General features: G+C 43.9%; 1 protein-coding gene across 2 annotated transcripts; it reads right to left on the reverse strand.

Moving 5' to 3' along the window:
• Window positions 1-227: 227 nt before the first annotated feature.
• On the reverse strand, window positions 228-25,992 carry LOC144128771 (cytochrome P450 3A14-like). Of its 2 annotated transcripts, XM_077662444.1 has the most exons (14): window positions 25,788-25,980; window positions 23,525-23,621; window positions 21,154-21,206; window positions 18,525-18,621; window positions 15,390-15,515; window positions 12,963-13,203; window positions 11,825-11,955; window positions 9,860-9,947; window positions 8,792-8,861; window positions 7,713-7,821; window positions 5,958-6,049; window positions 4,261-4,401; window positions 855-1,017; window positions 228-403 (listed from the first exon to the last, which is right to left on the reverse strand). In XM_077662444.1, the coding sequence occupies exons 1-14, from the start codon at window positions 25,844-25,846 to the stop codon at window positions 326-328; spliced, it is 1,545 nt and encodes a 514-aa protein (XP_077518570.1). In that variant the 5' UTR covers window positions 25,847-25,980; the 3' UTR covers window positions 228-325. The 2 variants fall into 2 exon arrangements, with proteins under 2 accessions (XP_077518570.1, XP_077518571.1); XM_077662445.1 differs by lacking the exon at window positions 855-1,017 and having other exon boundaries at window positions 25,788-25,992.
• Window positions 25,993-26,481: the final 489 nt, after the last annotated feature.

The following is a 26,481-nucleotide window of genomic DNA, read 5'->3' on the forward strand; positions in this document are numbered from 1 at the left end:
GCGCAGGGAAAACTAAACCAATGCAGATGGTCCTCCTGTTCTATAACTCTAACGAGTATAAGCCATAAGGCACAGTAGGCCGTTTTAATATGTGGCGCCCAAGTTTAGGCCCGCTATTATAAAACTGCTTTTATAAAACACCGATGCATTTATGAAAATATACAGTATGCGTGCACACATTGATATTGTCCTCTTCTTTCGCCACGTGTATGGCTGTAGGAAATATCCCAGGGCGCAAGACGTTTATTGGGATTCTCACACAGTAGCATAATGTTTTACAAAGCTTGACCATATATCGTATAACAGCGAGGAACTGGTGTTTATATCACAACTTGTGAAATACGATCCAGGGCCCTCTTGCAGGTGCAGAAAGAAAACAGAATGCTTCCATTTCCATACTTCCCTGAAAGAGCAAACATGCAAAAAAAAATATGCACAATTTTACAGAAGCATGTGGTAACAAAGTCATGAAAAATCATTTACGTCACCTGTATATAGCCCTAGATTTTTTTGTGCATTTCTCTGTGATTTACTTTGTAAATAAGCTATCTTGTTAAACAACGTTTATGACAGCATACTTCCACAACCCACTTAAAGTTAGGTTTAAAAAAACAAGGTACTTTAATGCCAAGGGCAGCGGACCGATAACATAGTATGCATGCACACTTTCTAAATGCTGTCGGCGCGCACATTGCAATCTTGTGCACTAGCCGGGAGGGTTGCTCCTTCAGTCGTATTCAGGAAAAGGCTTAGGATCTTGCCAACAAAACAATCTCATTTTTGTGATGTCCGCTGCAAGAGCGCACACTAAAGGAACATTCTAGGGACTAATAAAGCCAACTGCTCAGTCTTACCTCCTGGGAGGCACCCAGCTCTAACCGATACTTTTGTAGCAGCCGGGCCAAGGTGTATTTGATTTCAAATACCGCCAGCCTTTTCCCAACGCAGTTTCGAGGACCGATACCAAAAGGCGCGTGCGCTATCTTCTTTAAGTCTGTGGCGTTCTCTGGAGAAAATCTGACAAAACACAGTACCTTGAGCATTCATCTTTGGATTACATCAAAAGTTTTCTGTACAAGCCATTGCTCAGGCAATATTAAGAAGCTGAAGGTCACGTTACATTTTATATGCGAAAAAAAAAAAAGCCGGTTGTCATCAAAGCTAACGAGAACATAAGCAGATGTAATTACAGTGGTAAACCATTGCGTAATCATCTAAGGTAAGATGTAATGGCAACGGTGGGATCCTAGCCCAAAATTTCAGCATACCGCTTACACTCCTCTGCAAGTGAGCTACAGTTGCTGAAGTCTGGACATCACTGCTCGCTACGAGGTCCTGTGTCGGACCTCGGCACTTGTGGCACGTGCTGGCATTTTCTTCATCTTTCTGTACAGTTAGCGCTTATCTGAACTAGTCACCCTGTCATTTCCGTTTATATTCAACATCGCCTTAGAGAATTCACAGGGCGGTTAACCATCGGACGATGGGAATTGCACTTGTAGTTTGAGTGCGCTCCGCTCGAGCACGCTGCTTGCGCGCCCTGCCCAGGTATGGACATGGTCAAAAACAAAGGCGGACCACAATATGCTGGTGCTTGAAGCAGTCTGCTTTTCTCTCCCCTGCCACACGCTTACATATTCAGCCGACAATATGATGGTTCAGCTAGCATATCTGGACAATGCCTCACTGTGCCCAATAAGAAGGCTCCTACGCAGCCACCACTGAAGCTGGGCTCAAGTACATTTATCAGTTCGTGATTCAGAACAAACAGGGCATACTACGAGCCGAATGTAAACCAATCTGCCTATTATTTAGGTTCTTTTCTTTTCAGCGTGATGTCCATATTCCTCCTTACCTCGCCGATCTCTGTCTAGCTCCCCGCTTTCCCCCTTGCCATCCGCGCTGTCCTCCCATGCGATTCTCGACTTCGTTGCTCCGCCGCACCATGAGCAGCTGGAAATTCTGCCCAACTCCACTTCAGCCTCCGCAGTGCTTCTCCACTCCCTAAAGCCAGCGCTTTGCGTCAGGAGTGCACACATCGGAATATAGCGCATTTGCGGCAGTCGTTTTGTTCTTGGGGTAAAAAGTAGCCCACCTTTTACTTTGCTTCGTTTAAATAGACGTTCGCTTCCTTCGAATCTTACTCAATTATTAGATTTTAATTTGCACAAAAAAGGAAAGCACAAAAATATGGTAGGGTTTTAACTTATTAAACGGGGAAGACGTGCGAAAGCATGTGTTCAGCCTGATTGGCTCATGGTTTCGCTTTGCTGGGTAGTCGACACGCCTGGCGATGATATTCGACTCGCGTTAAGCTCGGTCTGAAGGTGACATAACCTAACCTAGCCTAACCTGACCTGACCTGACCTAACCTGACCTGACCTGACCTAACCTGACCTGACCTGACCTGACCTGACCTGACCTGTCCTGTCCTGTCCTGTCCTGTCCTGTCCTGACCTGACCTGACCTGACCTGACCTGTTGGCGCCCCGGAGGGAATTTGACGAAGGCTACGATGTGCAATACACAGCGCGGGAGTGTGTTTGCTGTTTAACACGAGGCATAATCGGGTGCGGTGATAACATAGCATGAAAATAGTGCCGTAAAGCGCTCTTGAGCTGTGGGTTCGAACCCCAGTCGCGGCAATAATTTATTTATTATTTATTCAAGGTCAAGGCCAACGCTTCAGTGGTGGACTTTTGCAGCTTTGCTCCTGAAGTAGATCTTTCGCTCTAAATTCAGAGCATCACAAGCGTAAGTACAGTCTTCAATAGCGAAAGGATTATGAATAGGAACAACTACAGGTTTCTGTTGACGAATGGCACAAAAGAAAACGCAGATTGCATCTATGGCATACTATAACGAATAAAGGTGAAGAAAAGAAAGTGGTAGGGGGCTTTTACGCAGTTAAACCGAGTGGAGGTGTTAACGCAGGTGTTCATTCTTCAATTGGAGGGGACACTTGTGCCCCTCCTTAAGAGTACTACGCGATATCTTTAGTTGGTAAATGCCCATAATTTGCAGAATTGACCATTCTCTACATAGCATTCATAGTTGGTGGAATCACTGTACTGGCAGGTGGCTTTTTCTGTCACAGCCGCCCGTAGGAACTGCGCGACCCATGTTTCTCTTATCGAGTAACTTCTCGCGACAGTCCTCTGAAATTACCTAAGCTTCCTCCCATTGGCTGCAGCTTGGGCAGCGCTCTTTCGAACTTACCCGAGCTTACTGCAGGTAGTACCGGAACTTATCCGAGTAACTTGGGTAAGCTCGGGCAAGCGGCGTCGCTGTTGCTAGGCGATGGCACAAGAAAAAAAATCGGACGGTTTACAAGATTCTTCGCCAAAGTTGTTTTGCATATGAGTGCTTTTTTCATATGCGTGCATATAGGCTGCTTATCTCTCACGGTGATAATGACCTTGAGGATGCCATCGTCCTCAATGCGTTCTTTTACGCTAAACTATTTTACTCAGTCAGAGTGAAATGAAATATTGCCGACTTTTTGGGACATGTACATTACGTTCTTCTCCCTTTAGAAGCCACACACGCTGCAGCAGTACGCTTCAGCTTGAATGCAGCTCTTTTTGTTCGCGGCCATAGGCGTTCTCAGGTTTACAAGACCTCACTTTCATCGAATGTCTTCGCCGAAAACTACGAAGTTAACTTTCTCAGCACTGACAACGTTAACGATGCAGACCCACGAACCTTGAGCAGGTTCTATCGAGAGCTCTCCTAATATACTCAGTATCCATGCTGTCTAATGAGCGCCGTAGCCACTAATCTAACAGCGCATTTTACGAACACAGTGACACTTTAAGTGTAAAGGAAATGCAATTTGCTCGAAGTATCGCAGCTAGAAAAAAATTTATAGCCTGCTTGAATTAAAGGAATCTCTTTAGACTTTCAAGAAACGAAGAGACGCATTATATTAGGACCTCCCAGCCCTTCCAAATATAAAAGAGTTTGTACAGTTCGTGAAAACAGACACACTCATCATCTAGTCTGTACTGCACCGGAAATTGTGAAACAGGCAGGCTTGATTTTTGAAAACAAAAAAACTAGAAAAAGGAATTCTGTGTGGCACCGCTTTCAAGCTGCCTGTCGCCAGAGTAATCCTCCCGCCCACAACATAAGCCGAGCCGCAACTGCTGTTTGCTTCATCGTGACCGATTATCCGCTGTATAAATACTAATTTAATTTTGATTCCCAATTATCTCGTCTCCCGAAAAGTGTAACGTCGAGTGCTCTGATTGACACGTACCTGTCAGGGTTGAACTCGTGGGGTTTGGGCCAAAATTGTGCTTCCATGTGGAGAAGGTACGGTGAACACATAAAGCACGTCCCAGCTTTAAAGTTCATGCCGTTGTACTCAAAGTCGAATTTCGCTTGCCGCGAAATGGACCTGAAGCATGTAAGCAAGACTAGCGTTTAATCCATGACCTCCCACTGTGGTAAATTCCTCCTCAAACATACATCCTTGAAACGATTGGACCCGCCCAGATATACACGCCCAAAAAAAATTAAGAATTGGACAGTACCTCAGATTCCTTCTGCTTAAGGCAGGCGAATGATGAAATGCCTGATTCCTATAACACTAAATTCAAACGAATGGTGGTGTGAAAATACGGGCCGTAAAAGGAATGTCTTGATGAGGAATTTTCGGAAACGTATGGTGCATGATGACACTTTTTTATCTTAAATATTCTGTGTTGTGTACTCTTCTACCATTCTAAATTCATCGCAGTGCGAAATGAAAATTTCATCTTGCTATCTGTACTATCTCATAAACGTGTATCTTATTTTGTACTCAGGTCTTTATTATTTAGAACTTATGCGTTGCATTGTGTTCTTGATGTCTGATAATAATGTCCTGAACTGTCTGTCTTGCTTGTCGTACTGTGCCATTTTCACTCTGATTTATTTGGCAAAAGTACTTTGCATGTTTCGTCTCAGTTGCGCATTTGAAGTTAAATGGCCCATGTAATCTCAACTTATGCTTTGTTATTTTTATTAGTGCCGTATGCTGTCTGTGTGCTTGTCATGAGTTCCAGGCCTAGTCAAGTTACTCTCGAAGTAGCGTTTTGCCCTGGGGCTTTTTTTCTCTCCTAAAGAAATAGAATGTATGTGTGTGTGTGTGGGGGGGGGGGGGGGGGAGGGGGTTGGCAACCTACTTTTTGTAACGAACAAAAATCTCGGAGGAGAAAAATTGAACACTTAAGCTCCGCCTTAAGGGGATGACGAAATAGCGCTAAAGAGTTAAGGACCATATTTGCGTAATTGGCCATTCTCTACTTCTTTCTAACCTTCTCTCCGAAGACATGTTTAGCCACCGCTGGGCCTTGCGCGACATTGGTTGCTTTTCCTGAGCAACCTCTAGCGACCAATTATTAATTTAACTGCCACTTTTCATGGTGGTCAGTTTGCTTACACTACGATGGGCAGGTCATCACAAGGTCACGCCACAAGGTCATGTGAACTAAGCGCCCCATTTGCACCTAGTTAGGCCACCAAGGTTTCTTCTGCAGTGATTTTTTCGGGGATTTTTCGCTCGCTGCTTACGACTCCGACGCCTGCTTTTCTTCGACATGGGTTCTCCTTAAAGCGATCACTTTAATAAAAGTGATATATTGTGGCAGTCTGTCACGCCTTTAATGCATGGTCCCTGCTATTATATGCTTTAGTTTCCGTTCGGAACGTGACGTTGAATACACCAATCAATGTATTACTAATAACTCCAAATATCTACTTTCTTGGCGAAAGTGCATGAGACAAAAATGTCAGTGCCTCTGAAATAAGTCAGAGTCACGTTTTTCCTTTAAGAACATTGGTTAGTTCCATCTCTACCAGATTTATTAATGTGCACATATTATGCAGAGTGCGTCATGTCACTTGTTACATGCGGTGCACACGTGTCGAAAACGTGGGCACCTCGGAAAATCAGATATTTGGCATACGTACGAAAGCGATGGCGGGAAGATGCGCAGCGTCTCATTCAATACTTGACCCAGGTACTTCAGTTTCCTGGTCACAGTGTCGTAGTCCAGCGAACCCTAGTTAGAGAAAATGCTCTACTAGATAATACTTCGGGATGATTGTTTGCTGGGCTTGTTGGTTTATTGTAACTTATGAACAGCGCGAATAAAAGTAGGGAAGGGACGACGACACAGGGTTAAAGAGCGCTGACTGCCACCTGATTTTTTTTCTGCTGAGTACGCCACGCATATGTACAAATAGTAAGAGCAAGCAGGTAATGAAACAAAGAAAAAGAAAAAAGAAAAACCTTAGCAGGAATAGCACAGGATGATAGCACCAAGGTCCAAATCGCAATCTGAAAATCTCAGCTCTTTCTCAGTCAGTGTAAATGATGGTGTGCTTACTGATCCCTCTCCTGCAGGATAATCTTAACCTACACGAATATGTCTTAAACACAATGATATTTATGTCGAGCAACAATCCCGATCTTCTTTAACGCAGACACGAATTGCTCAGTACGAAGGCGCGTAGATCCTTCTTAGCACTTAGAGCAGTTCAAGCTAAGCTGGCCTTGTTACCGCTGTTTATATTCTTGTTATGCTTTTTTACTCTGGTGTTTATGCATCTGCCTGTCTGTCTTCATGTATTCTCGTTGGCAAGATAAAGGCGCTCGATATACGACACCCCAGTTGCAAGTGACAAAATGACTTCGGTGTCGAATCGCGCGGGATTTTTTACCTTTGCAACTGCACGGGTTGGTTTTCTAGCAAAAAAAGAAAAGGTTTAGCTGGGCCGGAAATACAAAAATGCAACATCAACGCCTAGCTACGCATATTTCAATCTTCTTCAGGTTATGGGAAGCCTGACTGTTATAAGGAATAAGAGCTTTTTTCTTGTGCGCATTTGAACGTTTAAAACGTTTCAGACCACCGGAATTTTTATTTTTCAAGTTTTCAAATTTTTAGACGACTATCTAATCACCATTGACAACGCTAAGACGGGTTTTCATCAAAGAGCTGCAAACGTGATTGACATATTAAAGCGAAGCTTAAAACCTTTCATGTTCAACCATGAACTACCTGACAAAAATCACATTAAGTTTTTGGAGCAAAGACAAAATTTTTTTAATGATGGCGTAGGTTGGGGTTATTAAGCATGAGCAAAAACAGCTTTATTTCCGGCTGCACCTGCCAACTCCAAGCCCATGAAGCGAAGCGTTGTCAAGTACGTGATTTACAAACGCTCTAACAAACTCTTGAGAACATATGTTGCAAGAAAGCCTAGCACTGTAAAATAGACTGCGGGATACCCGGTGACCCTCGGGTTGTTTGTGGCTGCGGGCTTGTTCCAAAAAATGTAAAAAAATCCGGTAATCTGAGAAGGAAACTTCCGCAGGTCCAAGCGCACGCAAGATAACAGCTCTTGATCCGTATATCCACCAGACTTCTCACAACTTCAAAAATATTAAAAAACCTGTAGGCGTTGATGTGTTTTCGGCTCCGCTAAAACTGTAAATTCTGAGAAAACAAACCCTTGCAATATCAAAGAGAAAAAATTATCCACGATTCGACGTCAAAACAGTTTCGTCACTTGCGACGAGGGTGTGCAAAATATCGAGTGCAAGATAACGGCACTTGATGTACTTAAGTCGCGAAACAACATCAACCCATTGCAAAACCCGGCGGAACTCAGGAATATGTAATCGTCATGAATGCTGCATAAAGATGGAGATGAGCTCACTGAATCTGAGACGGCATCCATGATTTCTCTTCTGACCTTCTCCTGGACATCCGGGTATTTCGCTAAAGTAAATGTCACATAGCTCAGCGCTGTTGACGTCGTCTCGTACCTGAAATATTATGAACATCATTACTTATCTAGAAATAGTAGCTGCGAAAGGAAATCCCCCTGTACATCAACCACGTACCACTACAATTATGCGCGTACTGATATAATGAGTCCCCGCGCTCAACATTCGCGCTTCTGACCTCCCAGTATGAAAATATTAGGAAGCCCAGAAATAGTGTTTGCAGTCCGGTATGATGAAACCCTTAATGAGCAGAGCACATTACAACCAATGCAGACACCTTAACCAGTAGGAAAGTTCAAACATGTTTTCTTCTCTGAAGCACGTAATGGCAAGTGCCATGAACAGTCGCAATAAAGAACGCAGTACGCAACAAGACAATTATACAGCAAAACGATTCGCTGGTACTGCTGCTTCGAACGCATTTTTAGCTGAATGAAGCTGGAAAAAAATGATCCTGCTTTTCTTCGAAATTCTGGAACCCTCCACTACGGCACCTCATCTTCCTTCCTTTTTTCAATCCCACCTTGATCCCTTCCCTTACGGCGCGGTTCAGGTGTCCAACGATATATGAGACAGATACTGCGCCATTTCCTTTCCCCAAATACCAATTATTATTATTATTATTATTATTATTATTATTATTATTATTATTATTATTATTATTATTATTATTATTATTATTATTATTATTATTATTACTATTAATATTATTATTATTATTATTATTATTAGTTTGTGCGTGGGACGAAGATACAGAAGTAAAACAATGAGTAAAGAAAGAATAAAAACAACAAGGGAGCAGGCAACAACTGCCACAGCTGTGCACTCCTGCCAGATGTCCTCTGCAAACAATACAGCGTTTCAGTACTTCCTTTAGCGTACCTGTTCGAAACAACCTTCTGTTCATCTCCTTTTTGGTAATGGATCCATTTCATGCAATTAGGCAATGTCATTTTCCAGTCTTTTCTTTCTTGCCGTTATGTGTGTTATTTTGTACATACTGTCTTACCCTGAAGCAAAAAGCGTGGCAGCGTTGACTTCCACTTCTTGCGGCGTCATTGCCCTGTGTTTGAAAGCCCCTGCAAGGTAAAAAAAAATTACAAAATCGAGTTATAATTTAACAATCAATTGTGAAATACCTAGCCCACCATAAGCACCAAAATCAAACATTTTATGTACTTTAATCCCAAAACTGCTATCGTTAAGATGCAGTTCTGGTTATCAAAACTCTGCTACCGCAAGCACATTTTTTGAGTTTAAAATATTACTGCTGAATTTTACGACGCTTCCTTGCTTACCCTACTTAACGACGTTCATTTGCGTTTGCGCGCGTTTTTACACATTGAACTATTCTCAAATCCTTCGTTGCTTTTGAGGACAAGTAGTTATTGAGCGCACGAGCGGCGTCAAGTATCAAACATGTGATTTTATCTCTCTCGCAAACCATTCATTTCAGCAAGAGATCCTTGCTGAGGCTAGTCAATTTTTGATGCTGAGAAATTGCAGTGTAAACGAAGCGGGGAAAACATTCACGGCTGCCGTGTGCAGTGCGCTATAATACCAGGAAAAGCATGATGCTGAGAGTGGTTTTGAGGCTTACATTTATAAAACTTGACGAAAGCTGACATCTAAGACAGTTTGAGGCATCGAAGATTGCCTTGAGCCAAACAAGGGCTGCAGAAGGTTCTTAACACAACTTCATCGGACGTTTTAGATAGATTGAATATTTTAGTACATTTCGAAGTATTAGCGCATGAATAAATCATTTTGGAAGGTCGAATATGCAGCTAAGTAATTGCTGGTATCCTGGCGCACTTACGAGTGTATTCAAGCTAACCCATAAATTATCCGAGACAAAGAGAAGTTTTTCAGCACTTGCGGTACGTCATTCTACTTGGAGCAAAATGTCAATGCTATGCGTGTAACATAACAAGCAGTAAAAATTACTGTGATGATGTGGGGCTGGTGCTGTAAGCGCCTTTAGATGGGTGCTACCATGTTCCTATGGACAATTTGGATATCTAAACAATGTATTAATATCAACCATAATAGATAAATCACGCTAAGGTGTATTTACCTGCTTCTCCAGTCGTCTCATCCTGCCCAACTGCTTGGCCATGGCACTCAGCATCAAGCAAATTTTGTAGCATGTCTGGTCTTCTTAGCTAAAATATAATTTTATAATTTAATGCACAACGTGCGGTTGCTCCGCTTATCAGTAATAAAGCTGTTGCATGTGTAATCGCTATTCTGACTACAAAATGAATACAACGCTTCAAGGTGTGCTCTATAATGTGTGATTTCACCACCAAAAATGAGAGAAGCACATGTAGATGCCTTGTGATTTCCTAAGGGTACATTTATTCCTTGCACCTGGTTGAACAGAGCAGGTCAAAGTTTTATAGCGGTCTTTGGACTCGTGGGCGGCGATTCCTACACACCTCCAGCGCACAACCTTAATAAGCGCCCCACTAAACTGAAAGGACTACCATGGTCGCAACACCCACGTAGGCTTCCTAAAACTCACACACCCAACTCAACAATACACACCTAACCCCTACCCTCACAGAAGTTGACTGCATATTGCACCTGACTAGTCCAATACTGTCAAAGACACGTTTCTATATACCAGCCCTATAAAAATGGATGAACAACCATGCGTCACGCGTGGTCAAGCGCGGTCACTCACTCACCTATAAACATGACGCAAGCCGAAACTGCGCATCTATCCCCCAGCCACTCACCCTCACCCAGAGTTCCCAAACGCCCCGACTGGCATCAGCTTTTTGAAGTACCAAGTCTCTCGCATTACCAGAGGGTAAAAGTGTGGTCAATTTGTTTTGTAGCGATAGCTATACATTACGGTAGCAATTCGAGCCTTCAGCGTGGCGGCGCGCAAACCTGTAGCTGCGCCGCCACGCTGTCACGTGGTTGGTCACGTGGTCCGCAGCAGCTGCCGTCGGCGCGGAGCCGTGGCTGATCACGTTGTTCGTCACGTGGTTGGTCACATGACCAAGTTCCACTCGGCCAGTTGCAGCTATCGCGTCACTCCAGGTTTAACCAAAGCTAAACCACCGCCAATTTTTTCCTCGCGTACTGCAAAATTTTTTCCTCGTGTACTTGGATGTTCTTAACGTCAAAGGTCAACCCAAAGGCCACCCAGTTTCAATGGTCAGAGGTCAAAGGTCGACCAAAGGTCATGGGTCAAGGTCAGGGATCAAGGGTTCCGCACCATAACTGTACCATATATGATCATACACGGCTAACGTGGTTGGGCTGAAGGTCATTCAAGGTCATTCTCCGGCCTACGCGACGACTGCTTTACCTAGCGTAATGAAGCGTTTCGCTTCAAAAGTGATGAAATGCCTACTTTTCACCTTCTCACTAGCCCGTTTCCCATATAGGCGCAACGAGCGTCCCTTTCTCGCTTTGCATTCGACTCCTTTAAAAAAAAAGGAAAATAGCTATTTTTTTTGTTGTTGTTTGTGTGCTGCAGCTCTCGCAGCGCTGCTCGAACTTCACCACACGGCTAAGCAACCACCATGGTCTCGCGCACATTAGCGTCAGAATAAAGATGACACAAATAATAAATTGAAGGCCCGCGGGGGAATTCTTTCGCCAGTCTGTTTCTGCACGCAAATTTCACCTGTTGAGATCAGCAACAGTGATGGGCCAAGTGACATACCTAATTGCAACCGTTTGCTGTTGATGTTATAAAACTTGTTGGAGCATTTTTGCGAGTATTCATCTCTTATCTAGGTGTTAACGATGATGTCCACTTTAAGAGTAAACTTTAACGCACCTGCTAATGTCTTGCAATACCTGTCATTTTTATCAGTTGTCCTTAAGTATATTTATTGCTGTTCCTGATTTCTGTTACTCTAACTTTAAGGTCGGGCTCATTGTGGCTGCTTCTTAAGAGTACATTTTCAGGCATAATGCTTCTTTTTTTCTTTTTAGACAAAAAGAAATCGAGTGCGACTCCTACATGCCACCAGAACAAGGTTTCACACAAAGCATGCATTCTAAGCGTCATAATTACCGAAGGGTTGTTTCTTCTTAGTTGTACTATTTTCGTTGTCTCTCTCATCAGGGCTTCAAATGAAAATTGCCCAAGGACAGATGTGAGCCAGTGAATGGGTCCTGTGAGCCTGCCGAACATGGTTGTGCTTTCTGTAACCAAGGAGGGTGTGATAGTTATCAATTGATAGCACCACAGTGGCTCTTAGCGGGAAAACGGGCTTAAATATTAGCCTATAGTTCCGTTGTTGTTACAGAGCTTCCAAACTGATCAGCCGGTAGGCACTCACGGGAATTCTCCTTACGTGTATCATAAGTAAGAAGCGAAACTGAGAATAGAGCCCTATTTCTCGCTTCACTAAACTATCGATCTGCTTCCCAAATTTACGCAATAACGATAAGGATTCCGTGTCGCAGAAAATCGCAGAAAATGACTCCCAGTGAACCTCCGTAGTCTCTATTTAGGGGTAAGAGAGCGGATAATTGAGAAGACAGCCAGGCACAGTTATATCACAAAAAGGGTCTCGCTTTGGCGGAACAACCATCCACCCAGGAAAACATTGTAAAACAACAAGTTTTCCAATGAAAATAGGATGCTGTTGTGAGATCAGAAGAAGGGGGACTAGGCCTATTTGGTATGCCATCGTCGAAGAAGAATAGCGCTAAATATCGCGAGGGACCAGAGACAAAGGAAAGAAACACGACAACCACAGGACGCAGTGCTACGTTAAAAACTGTTCATTTGTTTCATTCAGCAGAGACTTATGTACAAAAGCGTGACTTGATATCAAGAAGAGAGGAGTCATATTCAAGGCATGCAACAGATAAAGATATAGCGCGTGGATAAACGTGGATAGCACCAGAAAAAAAAAACGTATGCGCATCATTAAGCCACTTTCCGATAATCATTAAAAATATCCATTTTCTCTTTTCGTAAAGTCACTGAGGGTGCAGTCACGCAGTACTTCTGCGTGACTATCGCCATAACGAGCAATTAAATTGTTCAGAGCAGCGCGGCGTCCTGTGCTTCTCAAGTTTCTTTCATCTGTTTCTTGTCCATTGTGCACTTTGGCGCTATTTTAGTTCAAAGATGTTGCGAGGGCCTCCTGGGGGCTCATAAAAAGGGGAGCATCACGCTGAGAAATAAAAATCTTACTCACGGCCAATTATGTGAAACGGCCCAGTCATCAGCCCCCTAAAGGCGTTCTTCGTAACATCTACAAGTGGGTGCTGTTCCGCGTTTCCGAAAAATCTTTCATCGAGACCAAAAGCACCCCTGGCCATGTAGTCCATCGAGAGCTCTTCGTACCTCGAACGCATGTTGACTTCTGTGCCCGTATCAGCGTGCTTATCTACGAACCTAAGTAATATGTCTGTCTCTTCTTCTAGGCTGTGCATCATCTGAAAAATAAAAAAGCAGAGCTGCAGATTAAGATATTTCCCAGAATGAGAATGCGAAGCAGCGTCCTACAAGTCCTTCTTGCACTTTCACAAAGTATGAGCCTCACAGTTTTACCAGAAAATGGTAATCAGATAAGCTACACTTTTCCCCGATAAAAGGGGGAATATGGCGCTATGAAAGAGCTGCGTACAAAACCAATAACAAACCTGGAGAAAAGGTCAGAATAGGATGTGAAAAAAAAAACGCATTTTTGCGCAAGCAATAAGAAAGCAACTCCTCTATACTGGCAGCCATCGCGACCATTATAAAAGCGAGACTTGTGCTTCAAACTTGTATTCTCTGTAGCTATGATGGCCGAATTGGGGGAGGGCTCCCAAGTAGTCCTGACTACCCGTATTCCTTCACCTCTAACCGAAATTTCAGTGAACAAACGTTCTCGCAATCATCCATTAAAAAAAATCCCGATGCGATCGTTAACACAATAATGTATCCGCTGCATCACCGAAGTAGGTATCGGATGATTTTCACCGATTTTCATTTCACCGCGCCGTACTCCTTACCTTAAAAAAATCTAGTACAGGGACGCAATTAGGCAACTGACAAGTCAAAAGAATGTCTCGTTTTTACTGTTAGAAGATATTCTACCTGTACGTTTATATGCTGATTTCAGCAGACACGGAAAATTGCTTCTGTATATGTCCTACGTTTTTAAGGGGCCTAACATCGTGTGTAAAAAGAACGTACTTCACAGGACACAGCGGAAACTAACAAGCTAGTGGGGGAGGGGGCAGCGGTGTTTCTACAATGGTCAACTCTCCGCATTTTATGAAGATCTTGCTCGCGACAAAGATTCTCTGTATCCCACGGTCTAGCTCACTTAATCGACAGGAAGACGTTTATTCACAAGCTGTGACAGCATCGCAGCGCCTTCAAACAAGCACAAGCAGCCTTGCGTTAAGGATTGTCTTGAAAAGCTGGCAGTTTCATAAATCCTCTAACATGCGCTGCTTCATTGGTTCATCTAGAACCAAAACCAAGAGAGGAATTATTAAGACTTCCCCATGAAATCAGCATTAGAAGAGAGCTCATCACCGCACCGTCACTAACACACACCAAAGATTAGCGTGATTATATAGCACCTTCTGAGTGCCAGTGTCAATAGGAAGATAGGCGAGGACGTCACTTGTAGAGAACATTTTAGTCTTTCTCTTTCCGTTCTTTTCTCCCCCTACCCATTCCTCCTTTGAACGCTTTGGAAATATTCAACACAAAGTACAGGCCAGTTGTTAACGTGCGCTATTTTCTGCGAAGTCGTTTCTTTTTACATACAGTGTCTCGCTTCTGACGATGAAATCCATATTAAGAAACATGTACAGCCACCTGGCTTCGATCATTGCATTACTGCTGAATAAGTGTTTCAATACATCCTTTTATTCGCTCGTGGCGTACGCACCCGGAAGCACAGCAAAGAGAAACCAGCCTTTTCGTGTTACTTGTGGAACGCCGCATGAGAGATGCGTAGGTATGCTGGCCACTTTTAGTGCGAGTGGTCATAGGCTATGCCATAGGATACAAAGTTATGAACCGCAGGAACCTCCAGTTGTCTATATAGGGTTACACTGCGATAGTCTTAAAGCGAAGGTTCACTTTGAGGTAGATCACGAAGACCGAGAATTGTCTTGGATTGCTCAGGCTAAAAAGCTATAAACGTGAGTCCTAGCAATTCAAAAGGCTACCATAATAATGTAGAAAGCGATCCACAAAAGTGGGAGCTATGTAACAGGTGTTAGCGATGGAGACGTAAAAAAGTGCTGAAAAAGGGAAAGCCTCCGAACACGAAGCAATTTTAGTTTACGTGCGAGCGAACAAGCGGCACTACTTCAGTGCGATGATTTCATGAACAATATTGCTTTCTCACAATTATAACATGTAAACATATTAAATCAGTATTTCCCTTGGTAATGTCTAGCATTTTTCACAGTATGTTCTGAACAGGATACCCATTCTGCGGGAGAAAAAACAATTAGAAATTTCTAAGCAGTACGAGCATTTAACAAAAATATCAAAATATCATGTTTTAAATGTGAAATTTATAAAACATTGTTGATGTTTTATTTAAATTTAAACGAAACTCGTGTTGAACACGCGGCAGCGCAAATGTCAGAGTTCTGCGTGAGAGTTTTACCTGCTTTAGTTTTGCAGCAGAGAAGCTGTGTGCAACGACGCTTCGGATTCTTTTCCACTCGGGAGAACTTTCGTGCATCACTGACCGCCCCAGGACTGCATGCTTCTGGTCTGTGATCACAAGAAACTGCAGAAAGCGTATTTCTTAGTATACACTCGGAAGACGTCTTTTGCAGTTATCACGCACAAGGAGGAAGTTTCAATAATAATTATGAAATTTATGTAGCGTTTTACGCGCCGTAGACGCAAATGGGTCACGAGAAACACCGTCTCTGGGTTAATTTTCAATCCCCTGGGGATCACAGCGCACTGATTTCGCATAGCACAAGGGCATTTTTTTTTATTCGGCTATAATCGAATGCTCCAGCAGCAGCCGGAATTTTCAGAGCAGCAAATGCGAAAATGGCTGCCTACTGTGTGATGTGTGTAGACAATCATCTGTTCAGCAGTACGAACACGCGCTTGGGTTTACTCACTTAAAATAAGGTAGTTCCGCTTCAGCGGTCACATCTGAAGCTTTTGAAATTTGTTCACGTTAGAATTTCCGGAATATCCAGGAAATATTTTTTACTCCGCCGTGTTTGAGAGATACTTCGTAGTTCTATCCTAAATATGCAAGAGCCGCCAAGAATGCTGGTTTTAAAAAAACAACCTCATGCCACGTCACAGCAATGCATTACTGCAACTAAGCTTTATCCTTAATTTCTAATATTTATTAAGAGAAATTTAATGTTATTTGTGCATTACTTATGCCAATTTTCATATTCGTGCGGCTCGAAACTCGAGCACAGGTACGGACGTAGCTTCCCGAGAAGCGTTTCAAAGCTATCGGCGGAGTCTTACGTCCACCGCTCGCCCCACGCTTTCACAACGAAAGTTGCACAATGCGTGACGCACGGCTTGCGTGCAACGGACGGTCACATGATCTTATCCGCCATCAACACCGATGCCCAATCAGCAAACGGGCCATACGCAGCTTTGCTGTGAAAAAAAAATAATCGAAAACGTGAGCCGGAATTCTTGTGGGCCTATAGTTGGTATACGCTTGCAGCTGTGAAAATCACGAATTTTGGCGTACAAAAATATCAGTCAGCTCGATACCTTAAAAAAAAGAGAGAGAGGAAGAAGTGCTTTCCCGTGGCTATTCTCTCAACGTGAATTACGTGCTTTCATCTGTTCCAAGCGTGTACCAGAAGGCAGAGGGAGGCGCGAGCAAAGAAACTCTCACCTACTCTCTAGAGCTCAATAAACGTTTTCCTTCCTTCCTTCCTTCGACCGGCGCCTTCTCTTGTGCGTTTGTAACGTCCATCTCTGCCTCCCTGGTTCGATATTTATTTATTTATTTACAGAATACTGCAGGCCCTTCTGGGCCCTAGCAGGAGGGGCAATACAGTGCAACATGAATATACAAAAAACACTGAAAGAAAATTTGAAACACAAAGCAAAATAAGTTTGATGGCGTCAATCTTCTATTTTTTCAATGGAATCTATGTCACATAGTGCTGTTAAAGGTAAAGTATTCCATTCAGTTACGGTGCGAGGGAAGAAGGAGTATTTAAATAGGTTAGTTCTGGCGGTGAATGGAGCTAGTGAATCAGAGTGGCGATGTCTTGTTGGTCGTGGACCGGAAAATGGCTTGACGTAGGGATCCGGGCACATTGACAACTTGTTATGTTTGAGAAGGAAAAGAAATTTTAATCTGAGAATTTTACGTCGTACCTGCAATGTTTGAATTCGGTGTGCTCGCATTATGGCAGTAGGTGAATCGGTTGAACGGTATTTTGAAAAGATGAATCGAATGGCCTTGCGCTGGATCATTTCAAGCGCTTCAATGTTAGTTTTAGTAAATGGGTCCCAGACAATGCAAGCGTATTCTAACTTGGGTCTGATTAATGACGAATAGGCTAAAAATTTCAAGTCTGCAGGAGCATGCTTCAATTTGTGCTTGAGGACACAAAGTTTACGAAAACCTGATGCACATACGTTACCTATATGTTTGTTCCAGCTTAGATTATTAGTTATCGTCACGCCAAGATATTTATATTCAGTTACCTCCGAAAGGGGAAATGATGGGAGAGCGTAAGGGTATAAAAGGCTGTTTTTCTTTTGGTTAATCTCATAAATACGGTTTTCTGAGCGTTAAGTTTCATGTCCCACTGGTTGCACCAATCCAGAATATTCTTTAGGTTTAAATTGAGTAATAGTTGGTATTCACGACAAGTAATTACATTAAACAAAACACAATCATCTGCAAATAGCCGGATTTGAATGGGATGAGTAACTACTTTTACAATGTCATTCACATATATTAAAAATAACAGGGGACCGAGGACACTTCCTTGGGGAACACCAGAAGAGACAGGCAGGCTGTTTGAATAATGGTCGTCAATACTAACAAACTGCTGTCGGTTAGGTAAGTAAGCTGAAACCCAGTTAACTATAAAGTTAGGAAGACCAACTTGTTTAAGCTTGTCAATTAATTTAGAATGGGAGACGAGGTCAAATGCTTTACTAAAATCCATAAAAATAATATCAGCCTGGCCGGATTTATCAAGTACAGATGCAAAACTATGAACAACCGATGTTAGTTGAGTTACAGTAGAAAAGCCCTTCCTAAACCCGTGTTGAACGTTAGAAAGGATATTGTTAGGATATATAGCGTTTTGAGACTTACGAAGTATACTACAGCCCATGGGAATGCGCATGCGCTCTGAGCTGTACTTACGAGCCCTAGGTGAGTCGCAAATGACGCCAGTGTATGCTCCCCGGCACGCCGTTCCAGTAATCTAGACAACTACAGGGATGTGTGGGCAAGCCTAAATAGCGCATTCTCAATATATGGCGCCAGATGGCGTTATTGAGGAACGTAAATTTTCTGCTCTGTTGATAAGCACCGTTCCTAGTGCTCTTTGTGGTCGTAATTAAATGCAAGCACTTTCAAATTCACAGGCGCTTCTGAAAGCCCAGTGTTTTGCACGCCTCTTCTCGTATCAGAATATAGCCGTGTTTTCCGAATGGTAGTCAAATAATTCTATTCTTTTTTTGCTCTAGTTTAAGCTGCGAGCATTTAAATAGAAAATTATCTTCTGGATTGTTAAAAAAATTACGACGGAATTGATTACGGTGCTATACTTACACCACGATCTACGAAGTTCTGGAAGTTTCGGACGAAAACGAACTCGATGAAACTGAGATCCTTAAGAGCGATGAAGGGCACGTCACCATTGTAGAACCTGGGTGGCACTTGTTGGTGAGAAAAAAACGTCCTAACAGCAAAGCAAGTAAATAAAATCTGCGCGGCACTCTTACATACATATAGAACCAGTCGCTGAGAGTACTGAATGCAGTCTCTTTCAATGAAAACTCAGTTTGACACATGGCACGCGCAGCCACAATAACTGAAATTTTGGGAGAGCAAAGATGAATAACTTCGTCAGCTGAATTACTTTGCTTTTGCGAAGAAAACCCGCGCTCGAAACTTTACAAAGAGGATGGCATGCACTACTTAAAGGGCCACAGACCACCTTATAGTGGCAAATAGTTTCCGCTCTGTGGTTGTAAGGCATCATTCCCAGAATGCGCGAAAGCAACATTTTTTGCAAACACTCATTAATAGCGCAGCTATAACCATCGCAATCAAGCTGCTGCGCCATGCTCCTCTCCTTAATTTCCTTTTCTTAGATAGTTCTCTCTCCCGCCTCGTCGACTAGCCTCGGCAAGCGGAATTCGCCCTCTTCCTCCAGCGTTAGCGGGAAGCGTGGAGCCTGATGGGGTAGTCACATCTCTACTTTATGGTCCCGCTTTGGAAAGCATTCTCTTCTTGCTGTTTGTTGCTCGGTATATTTCATTGGGATGGGGGACAAAGAGGCTCCTCGCGGTGTTTAGTAGCGCTTTTTTGTAGCGATAGCTGCATTACGGTAGCATTTCGAGCCGTCAGCTAGGCGGCGCCGTGGCGGTGGCGGTGCCGCCACCCTGTGGCTGCGCCACAGGGTTGGCCACGTGGTGCGGAGCAGCTGCCGGCGGCATGGCGCCGTGGATGGTCACGTGACCAGCCGCGTGATTGCTCATGTGATGCGGAGCAGATGCTGCTTCCGGCGGCGCGGCGCGCTGGCGAAACCGAGCTGCAACAGCTGTGCGCATGCGCCGTGTCAAGTGAGACGAATATAAGAAGGAACGCCCAGAGAAACGGAGCGGCGGAGGACTTACTTTGCAATTCAACTGAGCAACTTCCACTAGGCGAGCTGTAGCTATCGCGTCACTCCAGGTTTAAGCAGAGCTAAACCACCGCTATTTTTTTTCTTTGTCCTTCCTCGCCCTTGCTGCATTTTTTTTTTTTTGCTGGATGACACGGCTCAAGGCATAACCTTTTGTGAATTTGTACCAAATCGTATTTTGACTCCAGTCGCTGCGTACGCATCCAACGACGAAACAATGTTGGGCCATTTTCTCGGCACACTCAACAATCGAGAAATGCGGCCAGTTAGATTACCTCGAGATGTTAGCGAGCGCATTACCCCGAACAGACTCCCCACCGTTTTACGACCGGAGGGTCGTGAATCCCTTTTGTTTGAAACGCACGGCGAAGCCCGGACCCGGGAACCGTTCGGCATGGTTGGGAAGGAAGCCTGTGGACGTGTGCGCTTTTAAGTACGTGTTTGTGTGCTTATACTGCGCGTTTGCACCTTCTCTCTGTTTGTAATTACGTGGCTTTCAACGGAGCCGAGAAAAACAGGACAGCGGCAGTGTATAGCTAGAAAAACGAGCAAGAAGCAAGCGTGTGTGCAGAGCGGTCGAGAGCGCGAACGAAGGAAAGGCTGTACAACACGGCCAGTGCAGAGAATGCGCTGAAGCACACGCGAACTCAGACAAGGAACTAAAGACCTTCTTTTTGTGGGCTTGCATGCGTGGGCAAAAACGAAAGGCGCGACGGAAAGCGTGGGCTCAACGAGAAGACGACGCGAAGTGTCCGCTGCGCCCCCTTCACCCGGCAGACACAACGGCGGGCCAATGAAATTCCTTTCGTGAAATTTTTGGAAGATGTCGTCTTCTGCAGGTTGCAGGAGGAGAGAGGAAAGTTCCCTGAAACACCACCTGTCAGGTTAAGGCTTCGTACAGACTCCGACGCCCCAGCGTAGAGGACGAGGAGCTTGGTTTCTCGAAAGGAATAGCGAACGGGTTTTGATTTTATTCTTTACCGCTTTTCGGGATGTCCATCACTCTAATTTTGCAGAGATTATCTTTGATGCCTCATCGGCGCACGGCGCAAACATTGTTTGTTTAAAATGTCCATACCTTAGTCAGTGGCCCTTTAATGCACGTGAACACACTTAACCGTTGGCCGTTTTTTACAATGCACTTATTATCCTAAATGTGGTGATGCAACGATTGCCTCGGTCTAATAAGCTTTTGCTCTGATCTCTTGCCGCTTTAAGAAGTATACAGCCCTGCCACTCAAAACAGGGCAGTAGGAAAAAAAACGTTATAGGAATAATGATTTTTGCGAGATAATTGTTCTGTAGTGCAATCAAAAGTATAGTTCAAAGCATTCACAACGAATTATCTTGCATGAATGTCGCAATGATTCAGTACTGACAAGGTATATCTTATTACACGAGCTTAGATATACATTTAAAAACGCCACCAGAGACCTGCTATAAATGTCTTAATAATTTCAATGACACAATAGGTAATAACGTAATACAGATTTCAGCGGTCTTTCGTTCTACATTAAGTGGCCGGTTCATGAAATTTAGCAAACGTGTCACCCGAAGATGTCGCCATATTCTTGAAACCACTTGTCCAGCACCTTGTAGGTCTCCTGTTCCAAAAAACGAAAAGAGACGGGAAAGAGTTTCGTTTGACAGAGCAAGGTGGCCGAAATTTTGTACTTTATTTGAGTTCTAAGAAGCGTTTCTACTACTGCTGTGTCATTTTTCGTTCATTAATGCTTAGTTGACATTTTTGTTCACACTATTTACTGGTTCTAATTAGGATGGCACTCCACTCGGTCACTCCTTATCTACGTAAAAAATTCCCCCGGCAATGGTCACTGCGCGGTCCTCGGTAAACTGGCACCGGTAAACTGGAACCGAAGCCGGTTCCATTCTGCTTTATTTAGATGCGTCACGCATTTTGGTAAAACAAACAATTCCGTTCATGTTTAATCAGAGTGGCAGCTTGCTCGGCCGTTCTCCCGCACCACAAAAAAAAAAAAAGCTCCCTCGTCCATAGTCGCCGAGTCCCTTGGCATCCTGGCGCCGAAGCTGGTTCCATTCAGCTACCCAGCCTAGCCGCGCCTTTTTTGTGTGTGAAATGACAGTTTTCTAAGAAGCCAGTCGTCTTGCATCGAAGCTTTCCTCCACTACGAGGGCATCCACACAATAACTCTAAGAAACAATCAATGTTTCCCTATAATGAATATGCCCCATTGAATTCAGTCAGGATTTCAGTCAGCCATATTGCAAAGAACGCTGTAAAAATGAAACTAAGCTTCAAATAACGATTTCAGTGTTCCGTCCTGAGTTATCATTGGGGATATTTCGTGGGAGCAATAACTCGTTCAGACGTACGTAGTGCTACGCTTAAGTGTAACCGGTCACCTCTCACTAAAAGTATAGTATTCCTGGGATGTTATAGAACGCCATTGTACGACTATCCTCCAGTAAGAATGTTTTTTTTACACGTTTTGTAGAAGCTGACTTATCTTTTAGTCAAAGTGCAAATTTCCTCGTCTTCGCGCCTTTCCTTCTCCTCCCGTCTCTTTTTGCACACTCAAAAGTCACCGCTCCTCCGCTGGCCGTACCCCTTCTGTCCATCGCTGCCTTCCGACGCATGAATAATAATAATAATAATTGGTTTTCTTGGGGAAAGGAAATGGCGCAGTATCTGTCTCATATATCGTTGGACACCTGAACCGCGCCGTAAGGGAAGGGATAGAGGAGGGAGTGAAAGCAGAAAGAGAAATAGGTGCCGTAGTGGAGGGCTCCGGCATGCGGGAATTCCACGGGGGGGGGGGGGGGGGGGGGGAGCTTCCTGACTAGCCGAAGCGACGTGGCTGACTAGCCGCGGCCATGGTACCTGCGTCACGTCTGAACGAATCTATCCAAGAGCCATATCTCAACAGAAATACGCAGGAGCGTGAGCCGGAGGAGGGAGCAAGCATTAAGTCGCCGGAAAGGGCTCGCCAACTTTCGCGCGCAAATGTGGGTTCTCCGCTGCGTGTAGACGTGTACTGTTTAGCTTTAGTGTTGATTACGAGAGAATGTAGCGATTGAGCGTGTTTATGTACTCTTCTTAAAAGGTATTCCAGAGACCCTTTAAATAGCCATTGGACTGAAAAAGTTCGCAATGCTGGAAGGCGTACGTGACTATGATGTGCACGCAGACAAAGAAATAAAATAAATACTGTGTAATATGGGCTTCCGGCAAAAGACTAAATTTATTTGATAGTTTGGGCAACAAAGCAAGTTTTCTTTTGGGCTGTTTGTTCCTGCTGTTAACGGACAATTTGTTTTTTGTTTTTTTATGGGGCATATGCGAATGTAAAAATAAGAATTCTGGCCGGTACTAGAATACGCTTCTCCTGCCTGCAATATGTATAAACAATGGAAATTACTTAAATCGAGGTAGTCCTGAAGAAAGCGTTTCGCTTCGCATGTAGCCGGTTCGCTAAAAATGTTCCGCCTTCCACAATGTTTTCACCTCTAAGGTTGCAACGACTCTCAGCTCGCCGACAGACTGATTCAAATGATTATGGATTCCATTATTAACTACTCTTGCCTACTATTTTAAATATTTGCCTAATTTTTGCTAAGCTGTATAAAACCATAAATCACGATCACCTTAAGATTGTGCCTTAATTCTCCCGTGCACGCACTTTTAAATGCAGTTTCTTTCCACGTGTAATCGAATACTACAGTTTTTGCCTGCTCGTACGCGTTCTGTTCTCAAAAACTTGTTTTGAGGTACTGTTCCTTGTTGTTAGACACTATGCTTATCACATCCACTCCCGCAATAGCCCAAGAGTGCAGCAGCGTGTACAAATAAATAAATAAATGAAATGTGCCGTGTCCGAAAGAAACTAAAATAACACTGCCCTACCTCCCGACGTACTTCTTTTTCAGGGTCAGTGCTTACCATAGAATGGTATTCTCGTATGTTTCCCCATATTAGGCTTGGCTTCGGACCAGGGATACCCAGGTTCTTGAAATACGAAAAGTGACGCCACCGCCATCTTGAAGAAAAGAGGATGTAGTCATTCAATATATTCTTAAAACTTGTGAAAAAAGAAAATAAATTGCAACAGAAATACCTCTATTTCGTTAAACTTTCGGAAGAACACCGCTACAGTGCATGGCAACAGAAAACAGGACAATATGTAAGCTGCTTCAGGGGGTCGAGGACCGCAGGGCGCAGCTTCGTCAACGATTTGTCAGAACAGCCATGGCACCAATATTCGGCATGGTTTAACCTCTGAACTTGAGAGCATGTCAAAATTTTCGAAATATTAGGGGCAGTTAACTGAATTTACGGAAATATCTTTGCTTCATGAAAAATGCGAAGGAAACAACATCATCTGGCTATTTTATCTCTCATTAGTCATTAGCTATAGAGTGAGTGAGCGGCACTCTTCTTGCCAATTCTGCGTGAGCAGAAAACAGAGCAGGCATAATAAAAGCGGCTTCTTGGTAGCAGGAGGTTCTGGACTCGCAAAGTAATGCCAGAAATCAGACTGCCCCGCTGTATCCCGCTGAGCATGCGCTGATAAATGGAATGTCCGGAACAAGCAAGAGAAATAGCGAAAACAGCTGCTAATTTTCTAACTATTAACATTCATAATCGAAATGTTTACCTTCTTTGACTTCTGCAGCTGTTTTAATAATCCCCTACTGGCACTACCAAGCCTTGCTTCTTAAAGCTAATCGTGCGCGCTTAGATTATTGCTCGACACATGAAAACTGAGTTGGCAGAGATGAGTCCTGCTGTGATCGAGGGCGGATTCGCACAAAATAATCACTTAATCCAACGGACTACCCACATTGTATGTATGCTTTACCAGACAAGACTGTTCACAAGCGACGTCATATGCCGTGTTTAAAACAAGCCCACCAACGATTTTAAAAAATTGTTTTTTAGGTAAAAAGAATCTCTCTGAGGCATAACAATACCAGTGTTGGTGGACGACAAAGAACAGGCAAATCATGTTAATTAGTGAAGTGATTCTTACCTATAACCGATAGACACCTGAATTCAATCAGCAACTTGTAGCCTTAAGTAATAGATATATATCAGTTTCTTTTTTTTTTAACTTCGAAAACGCAATTACCCTCGGTGCTGGGGCTCAAGAACCTTGGGCGATTTCTCCCGTCATTCGAAGACCTCGCAATCAAATCACGACACTCCGTGACGCACGTACCACGTGACATTCTCCGACCCGCCCACGCTCGATCGAGCAGCGAAGTGGCGAGAAGCAGGAAACACCGCAGTGTGATCGGGCAGAGAATGTTACGTGGCATGGGCGTCACGGAGTGTAGTGATTGGGTGAACGTCGTTGCGCTTCTTGCAGTTGCGCACTTTTCGAATGGCTTGAGAAAAGGCCAAAATTTGTTGTGCCACGGCAGCGAGGGTAACACCATGTTTTTATTTACTTGCGACACCGTGCCCGCTGCCATAAAGTAATGTTTACAGTTAGAAAATACACACGAGACTCTCGAAGGCAGTCGAGTACCGTCCGGTGGTACGGACCATTTTAGAAACTGATATGGCCATTACTAACGGCCGGCTAGAAGTCGCTAGTTGCAGTCGGGCGCCCATCGGTAATACATAAAATACTAACGATTACAAATTGGTTAATCCCTATACTAGTTGACATCATTCGCCTGTTTTTTTTTTATTTCAAACAACACCGGTATTACTAAGCGGCCGAAAGCTTCTTTTTACCTCGAAAACGCCGTTTTTAAATAATATTGCCAACTTCCTTCAAGCTCCTGGTATATTTTAAAGAAGACATTTGCTGCGACAGAAGCACTATCAGTTAGGTCTCCAGCAAACATCTTTTCACTTAATAGAAGGCACTCTTTTCACGAACCACAAGACATTCCCGCCCAGGGCTTAATCCCTTCCTAAGTATTTTTTTTTCTTCGCCACACACTTCGTTACGGGCAATTGTACGTTCGTGCATATGGCCATTAAACCCCCTAAACGTCAGATGTCATTGCGCCATCGGCCAGCTTACTGTTGTAGCATTTGGAAGCTGGCGACCACCGCCGAAAACTGAAGCAAATTTTACCAAGCAGTGAAAGAAGACGATATGCTTTCTTGAGATATGTGCCGCCTTATGCGGCTTTAAAATACACAACTTCAGACAACTTTCTTGGGCTTAAGACGATGAATTACTCACATGAGCACGGCAAGAAACGGAGTCGCAATAATGGCGAATATTGCAGCCGTCAGCAGCATGCTGTTCTCCGTTAGCTTCGAGGCGCAGGAACTGTGTGATTCTATCTCGTGTTTGCCATTCACTTTGAGGCAGGCAGCAAATAACGCCACTTGAGCAGCGACCAGATTCCGCGATACCCCCTGGCAAGTGTTTGCCTTCACTCCCTAAGAGCGCGATAACAGCGGTTCCTTGCAGCTTTCGCCAAAGCACGGCAGCAAAAGAAAACAATTTATCCGTATGGCGTCTGGGTGGGGAATGGCCGAGCTGCGGACAGATACCAACAGAGAGATATAAAGATTATTGTCCAGGAGGTCGCTTCTTTAGCGCTTGCTCCCCGGTAGCAACGATTTATCATGTGACGGCCTGTCTTTACGATCAGGTCCATACAGGTTCTCATAGGTAGCGACTGAGGGGCATACAGGTAACTAGTTTCATATAAGCACCTTAAGGCGTGCATACAGGCATGTACAGGTTGCGCTATAGGAGCCGTCTAGCAGGCATACAGGTATGTGCAGGTTCTTCTAGGAGCCGTCTCAAGGCAGACAGGTTTAAATAGCTCTCGCATAAGCCTTCTCCGTATACAGGTTTGAAAAGCCCCTGCCGCGGTGGCATAGTGGTTATGGCGCTCGGCTGCTGACCCGAAAGATGCGGGTTC

The sequence above is a fragment of the Amblyomma americanum genome, chromosome 4 (genome assembly GCF_052857255.1).
Source record: "Amblyomma americanum isolate KBUSLIRL-KWMA chromosome 4, ASM5285725v1, whole genome shotgun sequence".
In the NCBI taxonomy this organism is placed as follows: Eukaryota; Metazoa; Arthropoda; class Arachnida; order Ixodida; family Ixodidae; genus Amblyomma; species Amblyomma americanum.